The 19,172-nt window shown below is 48.7% G+C and overlaps 1 protein-coding gene across 1 annotated transcript in view; it reads left to right on the top strand.

Annotated features, from left to right (window-relative positions):
- The first annotated feature begins 14,156 nt into the window (after positions 1–14,156).
- Positions 14,157–19,172, top strand: part of ICE2 (interactor of little elongation complex ELL subunit 2) — a 111,707-nt gene continuing 106,691 nt past the window's right edge. The window contains exon 1 of the mRNA XM_066592395.1: positions 14,157–14,223. Coding sequence (XP_066448492.1) covers positions 14,198–14,223 — 26 coding nt within the window. The 5' untranslated portion in view covers positions 14,157–14,197. The remainder of the gene's footprint in view (positions 14,224–19,172) is intronic.

Genomic DNA, 19,172 nt, shown 5'->3' with positions numbered 1-19,172 from the left:
GAACTTGATTATGTCCTATGCTCTTCCACACTGAATGACTTTGGAGATGCTGCCATGTTCACTTTGGACCGGAAAAAAAAGATAAGTTAAAATCACAGGTAGTTGATTTTTGCATCATTAAATATAGACAAATAGACAAGTACACCCTGCAATTTACAGCTTCCTAGCTCAATATTTTCTGGGTAAGGCACAATACTTATCAGCACCCCCTCGTATTACTCCTTTAGAAGGACAAAGCTGCTCAGTCTAGAACACCTCACAACTGAACGCACAAGTCAGTATTTCAAGGCTCTAGGTCACTAGTCTTCTAATATAGATCTAGTCCCCAGAGAACTGGCTCATATCACAGCCTTAACTAGACCTAGCTATAGCCTTCCCTGGGCTTGAGCTCCACACCGCTCACCTCATTCAGGCTGACAGCACACTCAGCCATTACTGCTTCAGCAACAGTCTGATAAGTTATTCATTCCTGCAGCTAAGACTACCGAACTAACATACTGTTAAGTAGGAACCATTGCACAGCCAGCTCACCATCTGGTCCCCGAGACATCATCTTAGTCCTCATAGAATGGGAAGACTACTTAGCACGCAGCTCAATGCATTCAGTGGTGGGTCTGAGCACTGTCCTTACGGAAACGACACGGAAGATAAGTATAAAGCTTACATCCCTGGATTCAGCAGGTCAGCTACTCTGAGCCCATAAACTTAGCTTATAGGACTCAAAGTAGCTGGAAGTTTTTCTTTAACTCTTTCTTAGGGCAACTGATTAAGAAAGTCACATCCCTGAACTCAGCGCCCTCTGTCCTATGAACCTATACTCTTACTTTATGGGTCTCATAGGACATGACAGGTTCATTTTAATGACAGATGGTAGCAGTCTCTCTTCAATGATGGTTGGAACTGAACCATAATGGAACCACTCTTAATAGTTTGTATAACAGTCCACAGCAATGTTAGGGGAATCACACGGTCTTTACCTCCTACTGAGAATCTGGGTTGTAGTACACAAGGTGCACTTTTCAGGAAGATCCTTTGGTTGGTCCTGAGCAGTGGTGTGCTTCCAGGAACAGCAGACCATGCAGATGCTATGAGCCCTGTGGAGCAGGGGGGAACCAATGGCCCTATCCCCATTCCATTAACGACTCACCAGGCCTCCGCTCTAGAAACTCTGGCCACTGGCAGAAAAAAAGCATCTCACTCACATAGTACAGTAGTACTGGTTGATATGTGTGTCTCTCTGCATATCTCGACTACTTCCCATCTTCTACTCTCAAAGTATAGTAAGTGCAGAAGACAAGGAGGAGTTGGATTATGCAGAGAGCCACACGTCATTAGCCAATAGTACTGGGTGAAAGAGAAGATGGACGGAGTTTTGTGAGCAAGATACTTTTACTAAGAAGAGCCACAGGAAGAGTGGTCTTGGAGAGAGCACTATTATTAAGAGAGGCCATAGAGCAGGTGCTATAACTAAATGTGGACACAGAGGGGCGCTTTAACTAAATGTGGCCACAAAAGGGACGCTATAATTAAGTGGGAGTCACAAATGGGGCACTATTATTTAGTGTGGCCATTGAGGCCATCGTGATCATGGGGATCACTGAGATGGGGGTAGGGGCAAAACAGGAGAGTGTGAAGAGATGAGTTGTGGCTGGAAAAAGTCCTCCCTGCAGGATGGACCTAGATAGCAAAAAAAAGAGAAAAAAATACAACTTCAACCAAAGAAGAAGTTACCTGTGATCACTCAAGGTAACTACACTGTAGTCTCTATCACTATATAGAACTGGTATCTATTTGGCGGCCGCATTGTTTGGAGATACCATCTACTACCATATGTACACATGGCCCACTGTATCTAAGCCCACTGTCTTATAAAAGTTGCCTTACAGAATATAGCTGCAGTGAGCAGTTGCGATTTTATCTCATTTTCTGAAAAAAACAAAGCTGAATTTGATTAAAAGTTCCACGTATAGACATTTCTTTAAACTTCCATTTCGGCCTGGGAATCAACAGCTGAGGTTCCTACACAAAAACTACTGGTGCCCTGTGTTTGATAAGAGTGGCTGTGCAATTGCTGTCTATTATTATCCCATTCTCCCCGTGTGAAAAAGGTCAAACATGATGTAAACATCAATGAGTGAGGTTTTTCTGTTATCAGTTATCTAGATTTCTACTTTTAAAAGATTGCCCATTATATAATTGAACATAAATATTCTTATTGTATGAAACACTAGGGCTGGCTACCAAATGGTAGCTTGGGGGTCAGGAACACAGCACTGGCCCATAAGGTGCAGCCCACCCTAATATGTTCACATGGTGGAATCTAATGTGGAATTTTCCACACGGATTGCGCCTCTAAAACTATGACGGAAATCCAGTTTTAGCTCTGTCAATGGACCACCATAATTGGTGGCCACAGGTTAGTGTAATCATGCTGTTTGTAGCCAGCCACATTGTGTCTTTCCATTCTTAGCTTATTTATCTATTTAATATAAATACAGAACCAGAATCAACCTCAGTACATGAATACGGCACCAGAACCAAGCTTAGAAAATAAATAGAGCACCAGAACCAAGCTCTTAAAAGAAATACAGCACCAGAATTAAAGGAGATGTCTCGAGGAAGCAGTGATTTTTTTTTTTTGCCCAGTCCCCCTAATTAAACATACATTACTAATTACCCCTGTAAATTACTTTCCTAGCTGGTTTCTACTTACCGTTCCAGCGTTTCAGCAACTTATAAAAGTTTCCCCAAGATGGCCGCCGGCTCTTTCCCCGTCGCTCGCTGCAGCCCGACGTGCGCGCTCCCGAGACGCTGCCAGCTGTGTCTCCATGGCAACCGGACGCCAAGCAGCCGCCGACCGGACGCCCCGCAGCCGCCGACCAGTCACCCAACGCCAGGCAGAAGGTAACCGGCGCAGCCCCCCCCCCCTATCACAGCGGCAGCCCCCCCGGCGCAGCGACAGCCCCCCCCGGCGCAGCGACAGCCCCCCCATCACAGCGGCAGCCCCCCCGGCCTAGCGCTAGTTCCCCCATCACAGCGGCAGCCCCCCCGGCGCAGCGACAGCCCCCCCCCATCACAGCGGCAGCCCCCCCGGCCTAGCGCTAGTTCCCCCATCACATCGGCAGCCCCCCCGGCGCAGCGACAGCCCCCCCCCGGCCTAGCGCTAGTTCCCCGGCGCAGCGACAGCCCCCCCCGGCGCAGCGACAGCCCCCCCCGGCCCAGCGCTAGTTAGCCCGGCGCAGCGGCAGCCCCCCCCGACCCATCACTTACCTGGGACGCTTCTCGGGGCTGCTGGGCTGGGCTGGGCTTCTCCGCTGGGCAGCTCCAGTTTCTGCACCTTCCTCTAACAGAGGAAGGTACAGAATGGCCGCTCCAGCGCGCTCCCGAGCAGTGACAGCTCGTCTGCGCATGCGCAGAAGAGCTGTAGCGGGGAGCACACTAAAGCGGCTCGTGCTGAATGGAGAAGACCGGACTGCGCAAGCGCGTCTAAAAAAGCAAGCTGCCGGCGAATTTAGACGGAACCATGGAGACGAGGACGCTAGCAACGGAGCAGGTAAGTGAATAACTTCTGTATGGCTCATATTTAATGCACGATGTATATTACAAAGTGCATTAATATGGCCATACGGAAGTGTATAACCCCACTTTGTTTCGCGAGACCACCCCTTTAAGCTTATAACATAAATATAGCACCAAAAACATGAAATATATTTCTTTGCTATATAGCCAGTTTCAGACAAGCGTCCCAACCCTATTGTTGGTCTACAGTTATCATATAATGTACTCAAATACCAGCTCTATGCAGTGATAGTAATTACAGTGCAGGTATCTCCAGTGATTAGAGGTGATGACATCTCTCTTTGGAGTCATACATATTCATTTTTCTTCTCTCTGTGTCCAAATCACCACTGAGATTTCTTCCAGCCATGACTCGCTTCTTCACACTCTCCCTGTCCCACTTCTGCAACCCCTAATGAGCTTCTCAGTGCGTCCTTATTGTAATAGTGCCCCTACTGTGGCCCCACTAAGTAACAGTCCGTCGTCTGTTGCTTCACTAAGTAATACTGACCCCGTTGTTGTAATAGTGCCCTTGCTGTGGCCCAACTAATAATAGCGCCCCCACTGTAGATACACTAAGTAATAATGCCCTGCTGGGGTCCCACTAAGCAATAGAAATTTTATGTAGTCCCAATTACTAATAAGAGCCCTTCTGTAGCTCCAATTGGAAGCAGTGATCCTTCTATGTTCCCAATTAGTAATAGTGACCCCACTGTGGCCCCAATAACAGAGACCACCCTGTAGCCCCTAAGTAGCAATAAATGACTTTCTGGAGCCCCAATAAGCAACAGTACACCCTTCTGTGACCCCCTCCAATTAGTATAAGTCCCCCTCTTTGGACCTAAACCTGTCTGCTTTCAAAGCTTACAGTATCTTCCTGATGCAGATACACTCAGACAGGAGACAGGAGATGATGTCCAATGAAGGGTGCCCCAAGGCTTTATGCTGCCTGAGGAGAAGTATGAAATGCCCCCCCCCCCCCACACACACACACACACACACCGCAAACAAAAAAAAATCATTTTACAGGCATTGAAAGTGCCAATACGTAAAACACCAAACAAGCATACATTTAAAGCATTGAGACTTGTCTGAAGTCACAGACTAATAGTAACATACATACAATGGGTATGTAAGGCCGAAAAAAGACAAATGTCTATCCAGTTGAGCCTATTACCTCCCAGTGTTGATTCAGAGGAAGGCAAAAAAACAAACAATGAGTAGACATGAGCGCGCGCACTCGTCCGAGCTTGATGCTCGTTCGATTATTAGGGTGTTCGAGATGCTCGTTACTCGAGACGAGCACCACGCGATGTTCGAGTTACTTTCACTTTCATCTCTGAGACATTAGCGCGCTTTTCTGGCCAATAGAAAGACATGGAAGGCATTACAACTTCCTCCTGTGATGTTCCAGCCCTATACCACCCCCCTGCAGTGAGTGGCTGGGGAGATCAGGTGACACCCGAGTATTAAAATCTGCCCCGCCCGCGGCTCGCCACAGATGCATTCTGACAGAGATCAGGGACAGTGCTGCTGATGCTGCTGATGCTATAGGGAGAGCGTTAGGAGTTATATTAGGCTTCAAGAACCCCAACGGTCCTTCTTAGGGCCACATCTGACCGTGTGCAATACTGTTGAGGCTGCTGTGAGCAGTGTTGCACTTTTTTTTTTTTTGTATGTCGGGCGTGCAGAGCATTGCGTCCTCAGTCTGCAGTCATTGTACAGAGTATAGGGGCAGTACTGGTGAGGCAGGGACAGTGGTACAGGGAAAGAGATATACAGGCTATATAGGCAGTGGGCTTTTTCAAAAAAATTGGGGAAAAATAGTATATTTGGGCTGCCTGTGACCGTCTTCAGTGTACTGCGTGTCTGCTGGGGGGTAGTAGTCCTAATTAATATGCAACTAAGCGTTACAGCAGGCTTGACTGCTTCTGCGCTGTGAATTCCACTAGCTGAGTCATACGCACCTACGTCACAGTGCAGGCGTGCGCAAAATTGTTTGCTGGCTCTGCTGTCTCCGTTACATCACCACTGTCATCCCGCCAGAGGGAAACAGTATACATAATATACGCTGCCTACAGTATCTGTCTGCTGTACCAGCTCTGCATTTAAAAAAATAGAAGCAAAATACTTAGGGCCTACTAGTGGCCTTTGGCCACTTGACTGCTTCTGCGCTGTGAATTCCACTAGCTGAGTCATACACACCTATGTCACAGTGCAGGCGTGTACAAAATTGTTTGCTGGCTCTGCTGTACGTTCCGTAAGTGAAGTCAGCCTCCAACCACAGGCCAATAAGCGGCACATTTAATTACAGCGTTCTGTTTCTGCTCTACTCGTAATACACCATGCTGAGGGGTAGGGGTAGGCCTAGAGGACGTGGACGCGGGCGAGGACGCGGAGGCCCAAGTCAGGGTGTGGGCACAGGCTGAGCTCCTGATCCAGGTGTATCGCAGCCGACTGCTGCGGGATTAGGAGAGAGGCAAATTTCAGGGGTCCCCAGATTCATCTCACAATTAATGGGTCCACGCGGTAGACCTTTATTAGAAAATGAGCAGTGTGAGCAGGTCCTGTCGTGGATGGCAGAAAGTGCATCCAGCAATCTATCAACCACACAGACTTCTACGCCGTCCACTGCTGCAACTCTGAATCCTCTGGCTGCTGCTCCTCCTTCCTCCCAGCCTCCTCACTCCATTACAATGACATATTCTGAGGAGCAGGCAGACTCCCAGGAACTGTTCTCGGGCCCCTGCCCAGAATGGGCAGCAATGGTTCCTCTCCCACCGCAGGAGTTTGTCGTGACCGATGCCCAACCTTTGGAAAGTTCCCGGGCTCCGGGGGATGAGGCTGGAGACTTCCGACAACTGTCTCAAGAGCTTTCAGTGGGTGAGGAGGACGATGACAATGAGACACAGTTGTCTATCACTCAGGTAGTAGTAATTGCAGTAAGTCCGAGGGAGGAGCGCACAGAGGATTCGGAGGAAGAGCAGCTGGACGATGAGGTGAGTGACCCCACCTGGTTTGCTAAGCCTACTGAGGACAGGTCTTCAGAGGGGGAGGCAAGTGCAGCAGCAGGGCAGGTTGGAAGAGGCAGTGCGGTGGCCAGGGGTAGAGGCAGGGCCAGACCGAATAATCCACCAACTGTTTCCCCTGTTTCCCCCTCGCACCATGCCACCCTGCAGAGGCCGAGGTGCTCAAAGGTCTGGTAGTTTTTCACTGAGAGTGCAGACCGACGAACTGTTGTGTGCAAGGTTTGTCGCGCCAAGATCAGCCGTGGAGCCACCACCACCAGCCTCACCACCACCAGCATGCGCAGACATATGATGGCCAAGCACCCCACAAGGTGGGATGAAGGCCGTTCACCGCCTCCGGTTTGCACCACTGCCTCTCCCCCTGTGCCCCAACCTGCCACTGAGATCCAACCCCCCTCTCAGGACACAGGCACTACCATCTCCCGGCCTGCACCCACACCCTCACCTCCGCTGTTCTCGGCCCCATTCAGCAATGTCTCTCAGCGCAGCGTCCAGCCGTCGCTAGCGCAACTGTTTGAGCGCAAGCGCAAGTACGCCGCCACGCACCCGCATGCTCAATCGTTAAACGTGCACATAGCCAAATTGATCAGCCTGGAGATGCTGTCGTATAGGCTTGTGGAAACAGAGGCTTTCAAAAACATGATGGCGGCGGCGGCCCCGCGCTACTCGGTTCCCAGTCGCCACTACTTTTCCTGATGTGCCGTCCCAGCCCTGCACGACCACGTCTCCCGCAACATTGTACGCGCCCTCACCAACGCGGTTACTGCCAAGGTCCACTTAACAATGGACACGTGGACAAGCACAGGCGGGCAGGGCCACTATATCTCCCTGACGGCACATTGGGTGAATTTAGTGGAGGCTGGGACCGAGTCAGAGCCTGGGAACGCTCACGTCCTACCCACCCCCAGAATTGCGGGCCAAAGCTCGGTGCTGGTATCTGCGGCGGTATATGCTTCCTCCACTAAACCACCCTCCTCCTCCTCCTACGCAACCTCTGTCTCGCAATCAAGATGTGTCAGCAGCAGCACGTCGCCACCAGTCGGTGTCGCGCGGGGTGGCAGCACAGCAGTGGCCAAGCACCAGCAGGCCGTGCTGAAACTACTCAGCTTAGGAAAGAAGAGGCACACGGCCAACGAACTGCTGCAGGGTCTGACAGAGCAGACCGACCGCTAGCTTGCGCCGCTGAGCCTACAACCGGGCATGGCCGTGTGTGACAACGGCCGTAACCTGGTGGCGGCTCTGCAGCTCGGCAGCCTCACGCACGTGCCATGCCTGGCCCACGTCTTTAATTTGGTGGTTCAGCGCTTTCTGAAAAGCTACCCACGCTTGTCAGACCTGCTCAGAAAGGTGCGCCGGCTCAGCGCACATTTCCGCAACTCCAAGACGGACGTTGCCACCCTGCGGACCCTGCAACATCGGTTTAATCTGCCAGTGTACCGACTGCTGTGCGACGTGCCCACTCAGTGGAACTCTACGCTCCACACGTTGGCTAGGCTCTATGAGCAGCGTAGAGCTATAGTGGAATACCAACTCCAACATGGGCGGCGTAGTGGGAGTCAGCCTCCTCAATTCTTTACAGAAGAGTGGGCCTGGTTGGCAGACATCTGCCAGGTCCTTGGAAACTTTGAGGAGTCTACCCAGATGGTGAGCGGCGATGCTGCAATCATTAGCGTCACCATTCCTCTGCTATGCCTCTTGAGAAGTTCCCTGCAAAGCATAAAGGCAGACGCTTTGCGCTCGGAAACGGAGGCGGGGGAAGACAGTATGTCGCTGGATAGTCAGAGCACCCTCATGTCTATATCTCAGCGCGTTGAGGAGGAGGAGGAGGAGGGGGAGGAGGATGAGGAGGAGGGGGAAGAGACAGCTTGGCCCACTGCTGAGGGTACCATGCTGCTTGTCTGTCATCCTTTCAGCGTGTATGGCCTGAGGAGGAGGAGGAGGAGGAGGAGGATCCTGAAAGTGATCTTCCTAATAAGGACAGCCATGAGTTGCGTACAGGTACCCTGGCACACATGGCGGACTTCATGTTAGGATGCGTTTCTCGTGACCCTCGCGTTACACACATTCTGGCCACAACGGATTACTGGGTGTACACACTGCTCGACCCACGGTATAAGGAGAACCTTTCCACTCTCATACCCGAAGAGGAAAGGGGTTCGAGAATGATGCTATACCACAGGACCCTGGCAGACAAACTGATGGTAAAATTCCCATCCGACAGCGCTAGTGGCAGAAGGCGCAGTTCCGAGGGCCAGGTAGCAGGGGAGGCGCGGAGATCAGGAAGCATGTACAGCACAGGCAGGGGAACATTCTCCAAGGCCTTTGTCAGCTTTATGGCTCCCCAGCAAGACTTTGTCACCGCTCCCCAATCAAGGCTGAGTCGGCGGGAGCACTGTAAAAGGATGATGAGGGAGTACGTAGCCGATCGCACGACCGTCCTCCGTGACGCCTCTGCCCCCTACAACTACTGGGTGTCGAAGCTGGACACGTGGCCTGAACTCGCGCTGTATGCCCTGGAGGTGCTTGCTTATCCTGCGGCTAGCGTCTTGTCAGAGAGGGTGTTTAGTGCGGATGGGGAAATCATCACGGATAAGCGTACCCGCCTGTCAACCGACAGTGCCGACAGGCTTACACTCATAAAGATGAACAAAGCCTGGATTTCCCCAGACTTCTCTTCTCCACCAGCGGACAGCAGCGATACCTAAACAATACGTAGGCTGCACCCGCGGATGGAAGCATCGTTCTCTATCACCATCAAAAACGGGGACCTTTTAGCTTCATCAATCTGTGTATTATCTTCATCCTCCTCCTCCTGCTCCTCCTCCTGAAACCTCACGTAATCACGCCGAACGGGCAATTTTTCTTAGGCCCACAAGGCTCAGTCATATGACTTTAGTAAACAATGTTTATACGTTTCAATTCTCATTAAAGCGTTGAAACTTGCACCTGAACCAATTTTTTTTTTAACTGGGCTGCCTCCAGGCCTAGGTACAAATTAAGCCACATTAACCAAAGCGATTAATGGGTTTCACCTGCCCTCTTGGTTGGGCATGGGCAATTTTTCTGAGGTACATTAGTACTGTTGGTACACCAATTTTTTGCGGCCCTCGCCTACAGAGTAATTTTTATGGGCTTCGCCTGCACTCATGGTACAGCAAGGTGTGTGGGGTTGGCCTACACTTTTGCTACATAAATGTAACTGGGGCCTTGTCTATACTGCAACTACTGAAATGTGCAAGAGACTGTTATCTCCCTAAACTGCTGCAACTGGAATGTTACTGTGGCCTGTCTTGACTGCTACTACTACTGAAATGGAACTAATACTGTGTTCCCCCTATACTGCTGCTTCGGAATTGTTACTGGGGCCTGTCTTGACTGCTACTACTACTGAAATGGAACTAATACTGTGCTCCCCCTATACTCCTGCTAGTGATATGTTACTGGGGCCTGTCTAGACTGCTACTACTACTGAAATGGAACTAATACTGTGCTCCCCCTATACTGCTGCTTCGGAAATTGTTACTGGGGCCTGTCTGGACTGCTACTACTACTGAAATGGAACTAATACTGTGCTCCCCTTATACGGCTGCTAGTGATATGTTACTGGGGCCTGTCCCTAATGCTACCGCTGAAATGTTCCTAATTCTGGGCTCTATCTATACCGCTGCTAATGCTATGTCACTGGGGTGTGGAAACGGAGGCTTCCCAAAGACATGATGGTGGCGAGGCCATTTCCCACCAACGCGGTTACTGTTAAGGTGCATATAACCACGGACACGTGGAGAGGACACGTAGTGCCTCAAAAACATCCCCCTCCTCCTCCAACAATGAAAACATTCTTGGCAAATACCTTTGCATAGGTCCGTCTGGTGGCAGTCCAAGAATTTCACCTTTACCGACACAACAAGAGAGCCCCACCACCACCACCCCGCCACGGCCCACTTAATCCTGGCCGCATTCCGAAAACCAACTAAATAAAACCGCGCTACTAGGTCCGCAGTCGCCACCACATTCCCACCAACGCGGTTACTGTTAAGGTACATATTACCACTCTGACTGGGGCATGCACTGTGGGCCGAAGCACACCTGTATTGTATGTGACGTTAGCTCTGCTGAGCAGGGCATTGCAATGGGATACATTAATGTACCGCTGAAGCCCACCTGCAGTTAATCTGACGTTAGCTTTGCTGTCCAGGGCACTGCAATGGGATATATTTATGTACTGCCGGTGGCATCCTGGGACCCACCCATGCTGTCGGTCCACACGGAGTTGTGACTGCCTGTGTCTACTTATAAAGAACCCCAGTCTGACTGGGGCATGCAGTGTGGGCCGAAGCCCACCTGCATTAAACCTGACGTTACCTCAGCTGTGATGGGCAATGCAATGGGATATATTTAGGTACCACCGGTGGGTTCCAGGGAGCCACCCATGCCGTGGGTCCACAGGGACTTCACATTAGGGAGTTGTACCTGCCAGTGTCTATGTATTAAAAACCCCGGTCAGACTGGGGCATGCAGTGTGGGCCGAAGACCACCTGCATTTAATCGGACGTTACCTCAGCTGTGATGGGCAATGCAATGGGATATATTTATGTACCGCCGGTGGCTTCCTGGAACCCACCCATGCTGTCGGTCCACACAGAGTTGTAACTGCATGTGTCCACTTCTAAAGAACCGCACTCAGACTGGGGCATGCAGTGTGGGCTGAAGCCCACCTGCATTAAACCTGACGTTACCTCAGCTGTGATGGGCAATGCAATGGGATATATTTATGTACCGCTGGTGGGTTCCAGGGAGCCACCCATGCTGTGGGTGCACACAGAATTCCCATTGCGGAGTTGTACCTGCCTGTGACTATTTATAAAAAACCCCGGTCTTACTGGGGCATGCAGACACCTTGACAGAATGAATAGTGTGTGGCACATGGGTTCCCCATTGCTATGCCCACGTGTGCAGCTCCTGATGGAGGTGGCACAGGATTGGATTTCTCATTGCTTCTGTACAGCATTGTGGGCTATCGCCCCGCCCCTTTTAAAGAGGGTCACTGCCTGGCCGTGCCAACCCTCTGCAGTGTGTGCCTGCGGTTCCTTTTCATGGCAGACGCACTTATAAATAGACATGAGGGTGGTGTGGCTATGGGGCCAGCGTGTGGCATGAGTGCAGCTGAAGGCTGCGCAGGGACACTTTGGTGTGCGCTGTGGACACTGGGTCGTGCGAGGGGGTTGGGCAGCATGTTAACCCAGGAGAAGTGGCAGCGGAGTGTCATGCAGGCAGTGATTGTGCTTTGTTGGAGGTAGTGTGGTGCTTAGCTAAGATATGCCTTGCTAATGAGGGTTTTTCAGAAGTTAAAATTGTTGGGAGGGGGGGGGGCCCACTCTTGTCGCTATTGTGGGAACTTGAGATGCAGCCCAACATGTAGCCCCTCGCCTGCCCTATCCGTTTCTGTGTCGTTCCCATCACTTTCTTGAATTGCCCAGATTTTCACAAATGAAAACCTTAGCGAGCATCGGCGATATACAAAAATGCTCGAGTCGCCCATTGACTTCAATGGGGTTTGTTAGTGGAAACGAACCCTCGAGTATCGCGAAAAGTTCGTCTCGAGTAACGAGCACCCGAGCATTTTGGTGCTCGCTCATCTCTAACAATGAGGTAAAAGCCAATTTTCCCCATTTAAGGGAAACAAATCCTTCATGACTCCAATCTGGCAATTAGAATAATCCCTGGATCATCAACCCTTCTGAAGTCATAAGTGATTATAACATATAATATTGTATCGCTCAAGAAAGGTGTCCTTCCTGAGTACCGTTGCCCATAACTGTACACAATATTCTACGTGTGGTCTGACCAGCGATTTGTAAAGAGGATGAACAATGTTCTCATCATGTGCCCCAATAACTCTTTTGATGCACCCCAGGATCCCATTTGCCTTGGCAGCAGTTGTCTGCCACTAGCTGCTCCAGTTAAGCTTCCAGTTAACTAAAATTCCCAAATCCTTTTCCATGCCAGTGTTTCGCAATGGTTTCTCATTTAGCATGTAATGGTGACATGTATTTCCTCTACCCATGTGCATAAATTTACATTTATCGATGTTAAACCTAATTTTTCTGCCCAAGCCCCCAACTTATCCAGATCCTATTGCAACCATATACTCACTTCTGTTAATTACTTTACATAGTTTTGTGTCATCTGCAAATATGGATATTTTACTGTGCAATCCTTCTACCAGGTCATTAATAAATATATTAAACACAATACTGACCCCTGTCGTACCCTACTAGCAATAGTGCCTCAAATAGTAATAATGACCCTGTTAGTGGCCTCCGTCAAAAAAATTGACCCCCATAATGGCCCCAGTAATTAGAGTTACCCTGTTAGTGGCCCCAGTAGTAATAGTGACACCCCATAGTGGCCTAAGTAGTAACAACACCCCCGTTAGTAGCCCCAGTAGTAATAGTGACCCTCACAGTGGCCCAAGAAGTAATAGGGTCCCCATAGTGACCCCAGTAATAATAGGGCCACACTTCAGAGCTTACAGTAACTTCTGGACACAGACACACTCACAGGACCTTATGTCCAGTCTAAATCCTCAAAAGATGTCTTTGGAGCGATAATCGTTGTGTGCCTTTACAGTGCAAGGTGATCGCTCCAACGTTGAGCAATTACATTGCGCTCCAAGCGGGGTATGCAGAAGACAAGCGGGGACGCTTGTCTTTTGCATCCAGCTGTTCTCTGCTCGGAGCGCTCAGCTGGTATACAGCTGAGTGCTCCGAGCGGGCTATGTAGAACAAAGCTGGACCACTGTGTTCTTCATACCCCGGCTGTTCATGGAGTGCTCAGCTGGTATGCAGCTGTGCCCCCCGTGCGGGGTATGCAGAACACAGCTGGACCGCTGTTTTCTTCATACCCCAGCTGTGTTCTACAAGCGGGATACCAGCTGAAACAATAGTATCAGCTGTATCCTGCTGTGAACTCCTGATAAGGCTGATCGTTCTCTTTCAGCATGAAGTAATAGTGACCCCCAGTAGTTGCCCCAGCAGTAATAGTGACCCGCCACGCCACCTCTACACCCCTCTTGCCCTTCAGCTCCGGACTCTCAGTGGAATTGACTGAACTGCGCATGCGCGATGGAGCAGATGCATGTTCCCGAGAAGCCAACAAGCACTACTACGCCTGCGCGACAGATGAAGCAGAGAGCCGTCTAGATTTGCCATATTCAAGGACGATGGAATGGTAAACACATGGGGGGGCACCAGTTCCAGTAAGTATATATCTTCTGTATGACTCATTGACAAAGCACACACTATATTACAAAGTGCTTTGTAATGGCTATACAGAAGTGTATAGATGCACTTGTCGTGGCTGGACAACCCCTTTAAATAAAAAGAACGTTTTCAACATATTTTCTCTTTTATTATCAATTTAAAACAAAATTTGCAAATACATTTTTATAAATAAATCTGTACAATCGAATTACATGTGCAGTTAGCACATTAGCCGCTAGATGGCGCTCGAATACCTATAGATCCGCACAGAGAGCAGAGCACCAAGCTCTGAGCCGATGACGTCAATGTTGTGGGACGCATGTGGTGCGGTAGTCGCACATAGAAGCCATGGAGGCTGCAGGAGGGCTGCAATGGTGAGAGTGATGGTGGGGAAATACATGTGTGATGGGACAGAGATGCGGTGTGATGCTCAGACAGTAATAGGGGGAGCAGTAGCGGCCATGTTATTTCTCCACATTCTTGCAGCTTAGGACTATTATAAAGTATCAGGACTGATAATGTCTCAGAGGGGCTGCTCTGTAGTAAACATTGGGGGAGTCTATTAACCCCTTGCAGACACAGGCTTTTTTCCCCTTTAAATCTTCCGTTCCCCCAGTTGTCATGGCGGGTGCCTGCGGGGCGAGGTCATCTTACAGCGGCAGCTCTTCAATGGACCGTAGAAGTTACTGAAAAACTTTCACATTTAGTGCAATGAAATGGAATGTTTTTGTTGCCTTTTAGTCGGTCTTGCTTTATGGCGTCGCAGCACGAATGACTCGTTAGCTTCATTCTGATGATAAATATAAGGGCGCTGGGCGTGTAGAGGTTTCCATTACTGCAGGGCTGATTATCTTCTGACCGCTCCAGGGTTGATGTTCCCGGCCGCTGCGGCTTGTGGTTTCCATCGGTTCTGTTGTGTACATACGGCCGGATTGCTTCTTATTAAATGTTTCCTTGGAGACGGGGTGACTTGACTACTTCTGGCTTGTATTGTTGTTCTTGTAATGGTGACGTTCCCTGTGTGGAGGGATTGATGCATCGTTTTAATTGGACTTTTAGGCCCAATGTCCATAGGCAAATTTGATTTGCTGAACCCATGTGGGGCCCGCAGATCATGCCCCTGTAGAGAAGCACGGACGTCCGCAAATGGATGAAAACATGCGAATTTGATTTGTGGACCTTGTGGTCCGGAAAACAAACCACAGCATGCTCCATTTCAGTGTGGATCCCGCACGGTCGGCTTCCACTGAAATCAATGGAAGCTGTCTGATCCATCTCGCACCCCCAGCTGATACTGCGGACGATCCGCGGGAAAGCAGGAGATCTTCAAAACAAACTATACTGCGCATGTCTGACTGCGAGCCGTGAGGACCATGCGCAGTACAGCCAACCCAGATGTGGAGGCGCCACTGTCGGGGAAATACAGGGAGTGCTGGATTTGATGTGGGATTCCCTGCACAGAATCTGCGCGTGCCGTGGACATGAGGCCAAACACAGTCAGCTTTTGTTTATTTTTAATTATAAATATGGGAAAAGGTGATTTTACCCCTTAGTGACCATGCTATCATGCTTTTACATCCTGCCGTTGCAGGACGTGTATGGAGGGAGATAGCGCTGCTATCTCCGTTCATACACGGTAGGTGTTAGCTGTTTTACAGCTGACACCTGCAGGCAACAGCCACATGGCCAATTGGGACTGTTAACCCTTTAAATGCCGCTGTCAAATCTGACAGTGGCATTAAAATCCATCGAACGATGTTTCGGGGGTCCCATATGCGACCCCCCCCCTCCCCTCCCCCCCCCCCCCCATGGTGGAACCGTGCAGGTGCAATGACAGCCGGGATCCTTAGGAAAGGCCCCAGGGCCGTCATGGCAGAATGCCTATCGTGCCATCCCCCGTGGGGTTGTGTAATAGGCTGCCTGTCAGAATACTGTATGATGTAATGCTGTGGCATTACATCATACTGCACAAGTGATGTAAGCATCGCTAGTTGTGGTCCTCCAGGGGGTACTAAAAAGAAAAAGTAAAAATGAGAACAATAAAGTTTTATTAATTATTTTTTTAAAAGTAATAAAAGTTCTGACTACTCTCTGCGTCCTGCAGCTAATGGGTCAGATTTATATCAACTGCTGAAAAGACTGAATTGCACAAGGCAACAAATCACAGCGCAGCTTTTATTTTGTATCTTGCTCAAGAAAATGAAAGCTGCTCTGTGATTGGTTGCTATGGGGAAGAGAGAGTTTTTCTTTCTGATGATAGTCCGAAGTCTGCGCCATTGGCAACGCTCTGTGTCCTGTAGTCAGAGTGCTGGTCATGTGACCTGCAGGCTGGAACAGAAGGGCAGAATACACAGCCTGGAGGGGATGAGCTACAGAACTAGAGTCTTCACGGCAGAGTACAGTGATATTTTGAGGGATCTCTCAAGAGTAAAAAAAAAAACTAGAGTGCTTTTTTAACCCATTAAGGACCACCCCTTATTTATTTTCAGTTTTTCCTCCCCACATTTAAAAAATTATAACTCTTTTATTTATCCATAAACATAGATGTCTTCAGGCTTGTTTTTTGCGGGGCGAGTTGTATTTTTCAGTGGTACTATTTAATGTACCATATAATGTACTGAAAAACTTTTAAAAATTCCTAATTGGAGGGAAATTTAAAAAAACCATAGTAATTCCGACATTTTTGAACGGGTCTTGTTTTTATGGTGTATATACTGCGGCAAAAATAAGAACTTTATATATATATATTTTTGCAGTAGTACTTAAAAAAATATATATATATCTTCGGGAAAAAAATAAAATTAATTCTTTGTTGTCATCTTCTGTCAACATAGTTGTGCTAGGGCTCATTTCCTGCGGGACTTCCTGTAGTCTCTATTGGTACTATTTTGGGGTACATAAGACTATTTGAATTTTAAAAAATTCCTGCGCTCTTAAGAAGAGTATTCAAATCAGATATCCATTGTCTTTAAATGAAGTAATTTCACTGAAATAGAATGGATATCTGATTTGAATACTCTTATGAGCGCAAGAATTTTTTAAAATTTGTTTTTCTCTGTACCATTGAGGAGTTCTCTGTGCATTTAGACTTAAAGATGATCGCTCAAACGCCAGTTTGAGTGACAGTTTTGAGCGATCATCTTTGCATAAGTCTTAAGTAGCTAATTAGCTACCTAAAGAGTTAAATACAGGTGGAGCGGGATACCGCTGATAACTCAGAGAAAAGCAGCTGTTTTTTATATGCAAACAGCTGCTTTGTTCTCGCAGTTATCAGCGGTGTCCCGCTGAGCTGATAGTGCTGAGAAACTGCAAGAGCACAGACAGCTCCTTTGTTCTCAGAGCTTTCAGCTGGTATCCCACTGTGAAGTCCCAGCGTGATACCAGCTGTAAGAACACTACCAGCGCCGCCCCCTGAGAAAATCGGCATGCAGCACTGATAAGCCATTGGTGATTTCTAGCTTGCTAGAAATCAACGATGAACGAATAGTGCACAAACAGTACATGATGGCAGCGTGTTTAGACACAACGGTTATCGCTCAAAAGATGATCATTGTGTTTAAATGGGCCTTAATGCATAAGAGGGCCTAAATAAGAAGACCAGGACTACAGGTGAGGTACCTGGTTACCTTAATCAACTTGGGGTCCGGCTGTCCACACCAGGTAATTCCTGAACTTTCCTTTTTGCACTATATAGCTTTATTCTCTTCTGAGGCGCTCTCCTATCCATACTATGAGAATATTTGACCACTTTTTCCTGTAGTTTGGTTGACCAACAAAGTGCAGTTCTGGCATTGTGTATTTTTTTATTTTTTTTCTGGCGACATTTTTCTGTAGGACAAATAATGCGTTACTTTAATAGGTCAGACTTTTATGCACGCAGCGATACCAAATATGTTTTTTATTATTTCAGTGGCTCACACAGTATAATACAATACCACAGTATTACATTATACCACAATCTGACAGGCATTCTGTTCAGCTATGCCGTAATCATGGCTTGATAGGCAATCGTCCATAGTAGTGCTGGGGGCCTTCAGACAGCCCCAGGCTGCCATGCCAACCAAATGGCGATCGGGATAACAGCATCCACACTGATTGCGGGTGTCAGCTGTAAGAAACACCCAGCACACGGATTATATGGAGCGGGATCGGCGCCTGATCCCCTCCAATACAAACCCTGAACGCACAGGATGTAAGGTAACCAAAAATTGTTGCAAATTTTGTTTTCATTTGCTTTCTGTTATTTTTGGAGGACAGAGCAGCTCAGTTGACTAAATGGGAAGGAATGAAAACTTGGTCAAAATGGGCCCCAGGCTGCAGCTTAGTCTTTGTTTGACTTCCATATTTTTTGGACTAGAAGATGCACTTTTCAGCAAAAAAAAATAAATCTTCCTAAAAAGTCCTTGCATCTTATACTCCGGAGTCAGAGGATCTCTGCAGTGCCTGAGCTCTGACTAATCCTCAGGTCTGTAGGTTCAGACAGGTAGGTTACCTCCACTAGTCAGCAGAAGCCTTGGGGCCATCCTGTCATCCAGCAGCATGTAGACACGTACTCACAGCAAGTGCTGGGAAGTTGGCCGGTTAGTGAGCCCACTCTGTACCCCTCCAGCTCGCTGACCAGAGGCTATGTGTCTGCCAGTGACCGCTGCTCTACGGAGGTATACCAGGCTGTACAGACGGTGGGATGGGGACCTGGGCGTAGCCATGACTGTAGGTGTTTTACTACTCCACCAGTGTCAGTAGGTGCATGGCTGTACCCGTCTCCATCCCTCAGCCCCAGAGACTAATATGCTTTCTGATGGACTCCCCGATGCTACGGTGCGAAAGACCACTGAAGCCCACCGATTGCTCTTGCTTTACATATCTTGCCCATTGTAGGGCAAAGCAGGGAAATGGATTGTTCCTACCTATATTTAGGGTGCAAAATCCGAATACGGCAAGATAATGAAGTTATCGACATCATAAGAAAGTAGAATATTTAATATTGTATCATTTTGTATATTGACCATTAAAACCACAAGCCTCACTTATCAAAACTGTTGCTGGGTTCATACGGGGCAGATTTGCTGCTTTTCTTCCTTGCAGACCTGTTGCACGGAAAATCTGCAGCATTTACAGTATAAGCCAAGTCAATGTGGGAAGCGCTGAGCGGGGAGCTTTTACATGGAACGACAAGCCAGCGAGCCAATAGGGTTTTTTTAAACTGACTGAAAAGTCAGCTTAACAACCCGGGAATGACAAGTTAGCGATTTCCCCCCCCCCCCCCCCCCCGCATTCACACGTAACGGTTATCGCTCAGATTTGTTTGTTTGAACGAATTGTG

The sequence above is a fragment of the Eleutherodactylus coqui genome, chromosome 2 (assembly GCF_035609145.1).
Source record: "Eleutherodactylus coqui strain aEleCoq1 chromosome 2, aEleCoq1.hap1, whole genome shotgun sequence".
Classification (NCBI taxonomy): Eukaryota; Metazoa; Chordata; class Amphibia; order Anura; family Eleutherodactylidae; genus Eleutherodactylus; species Eleutherodactylus coqui.
This window is presented reverse-complemented; position numbering and strand designations above follow the sequence as displayed.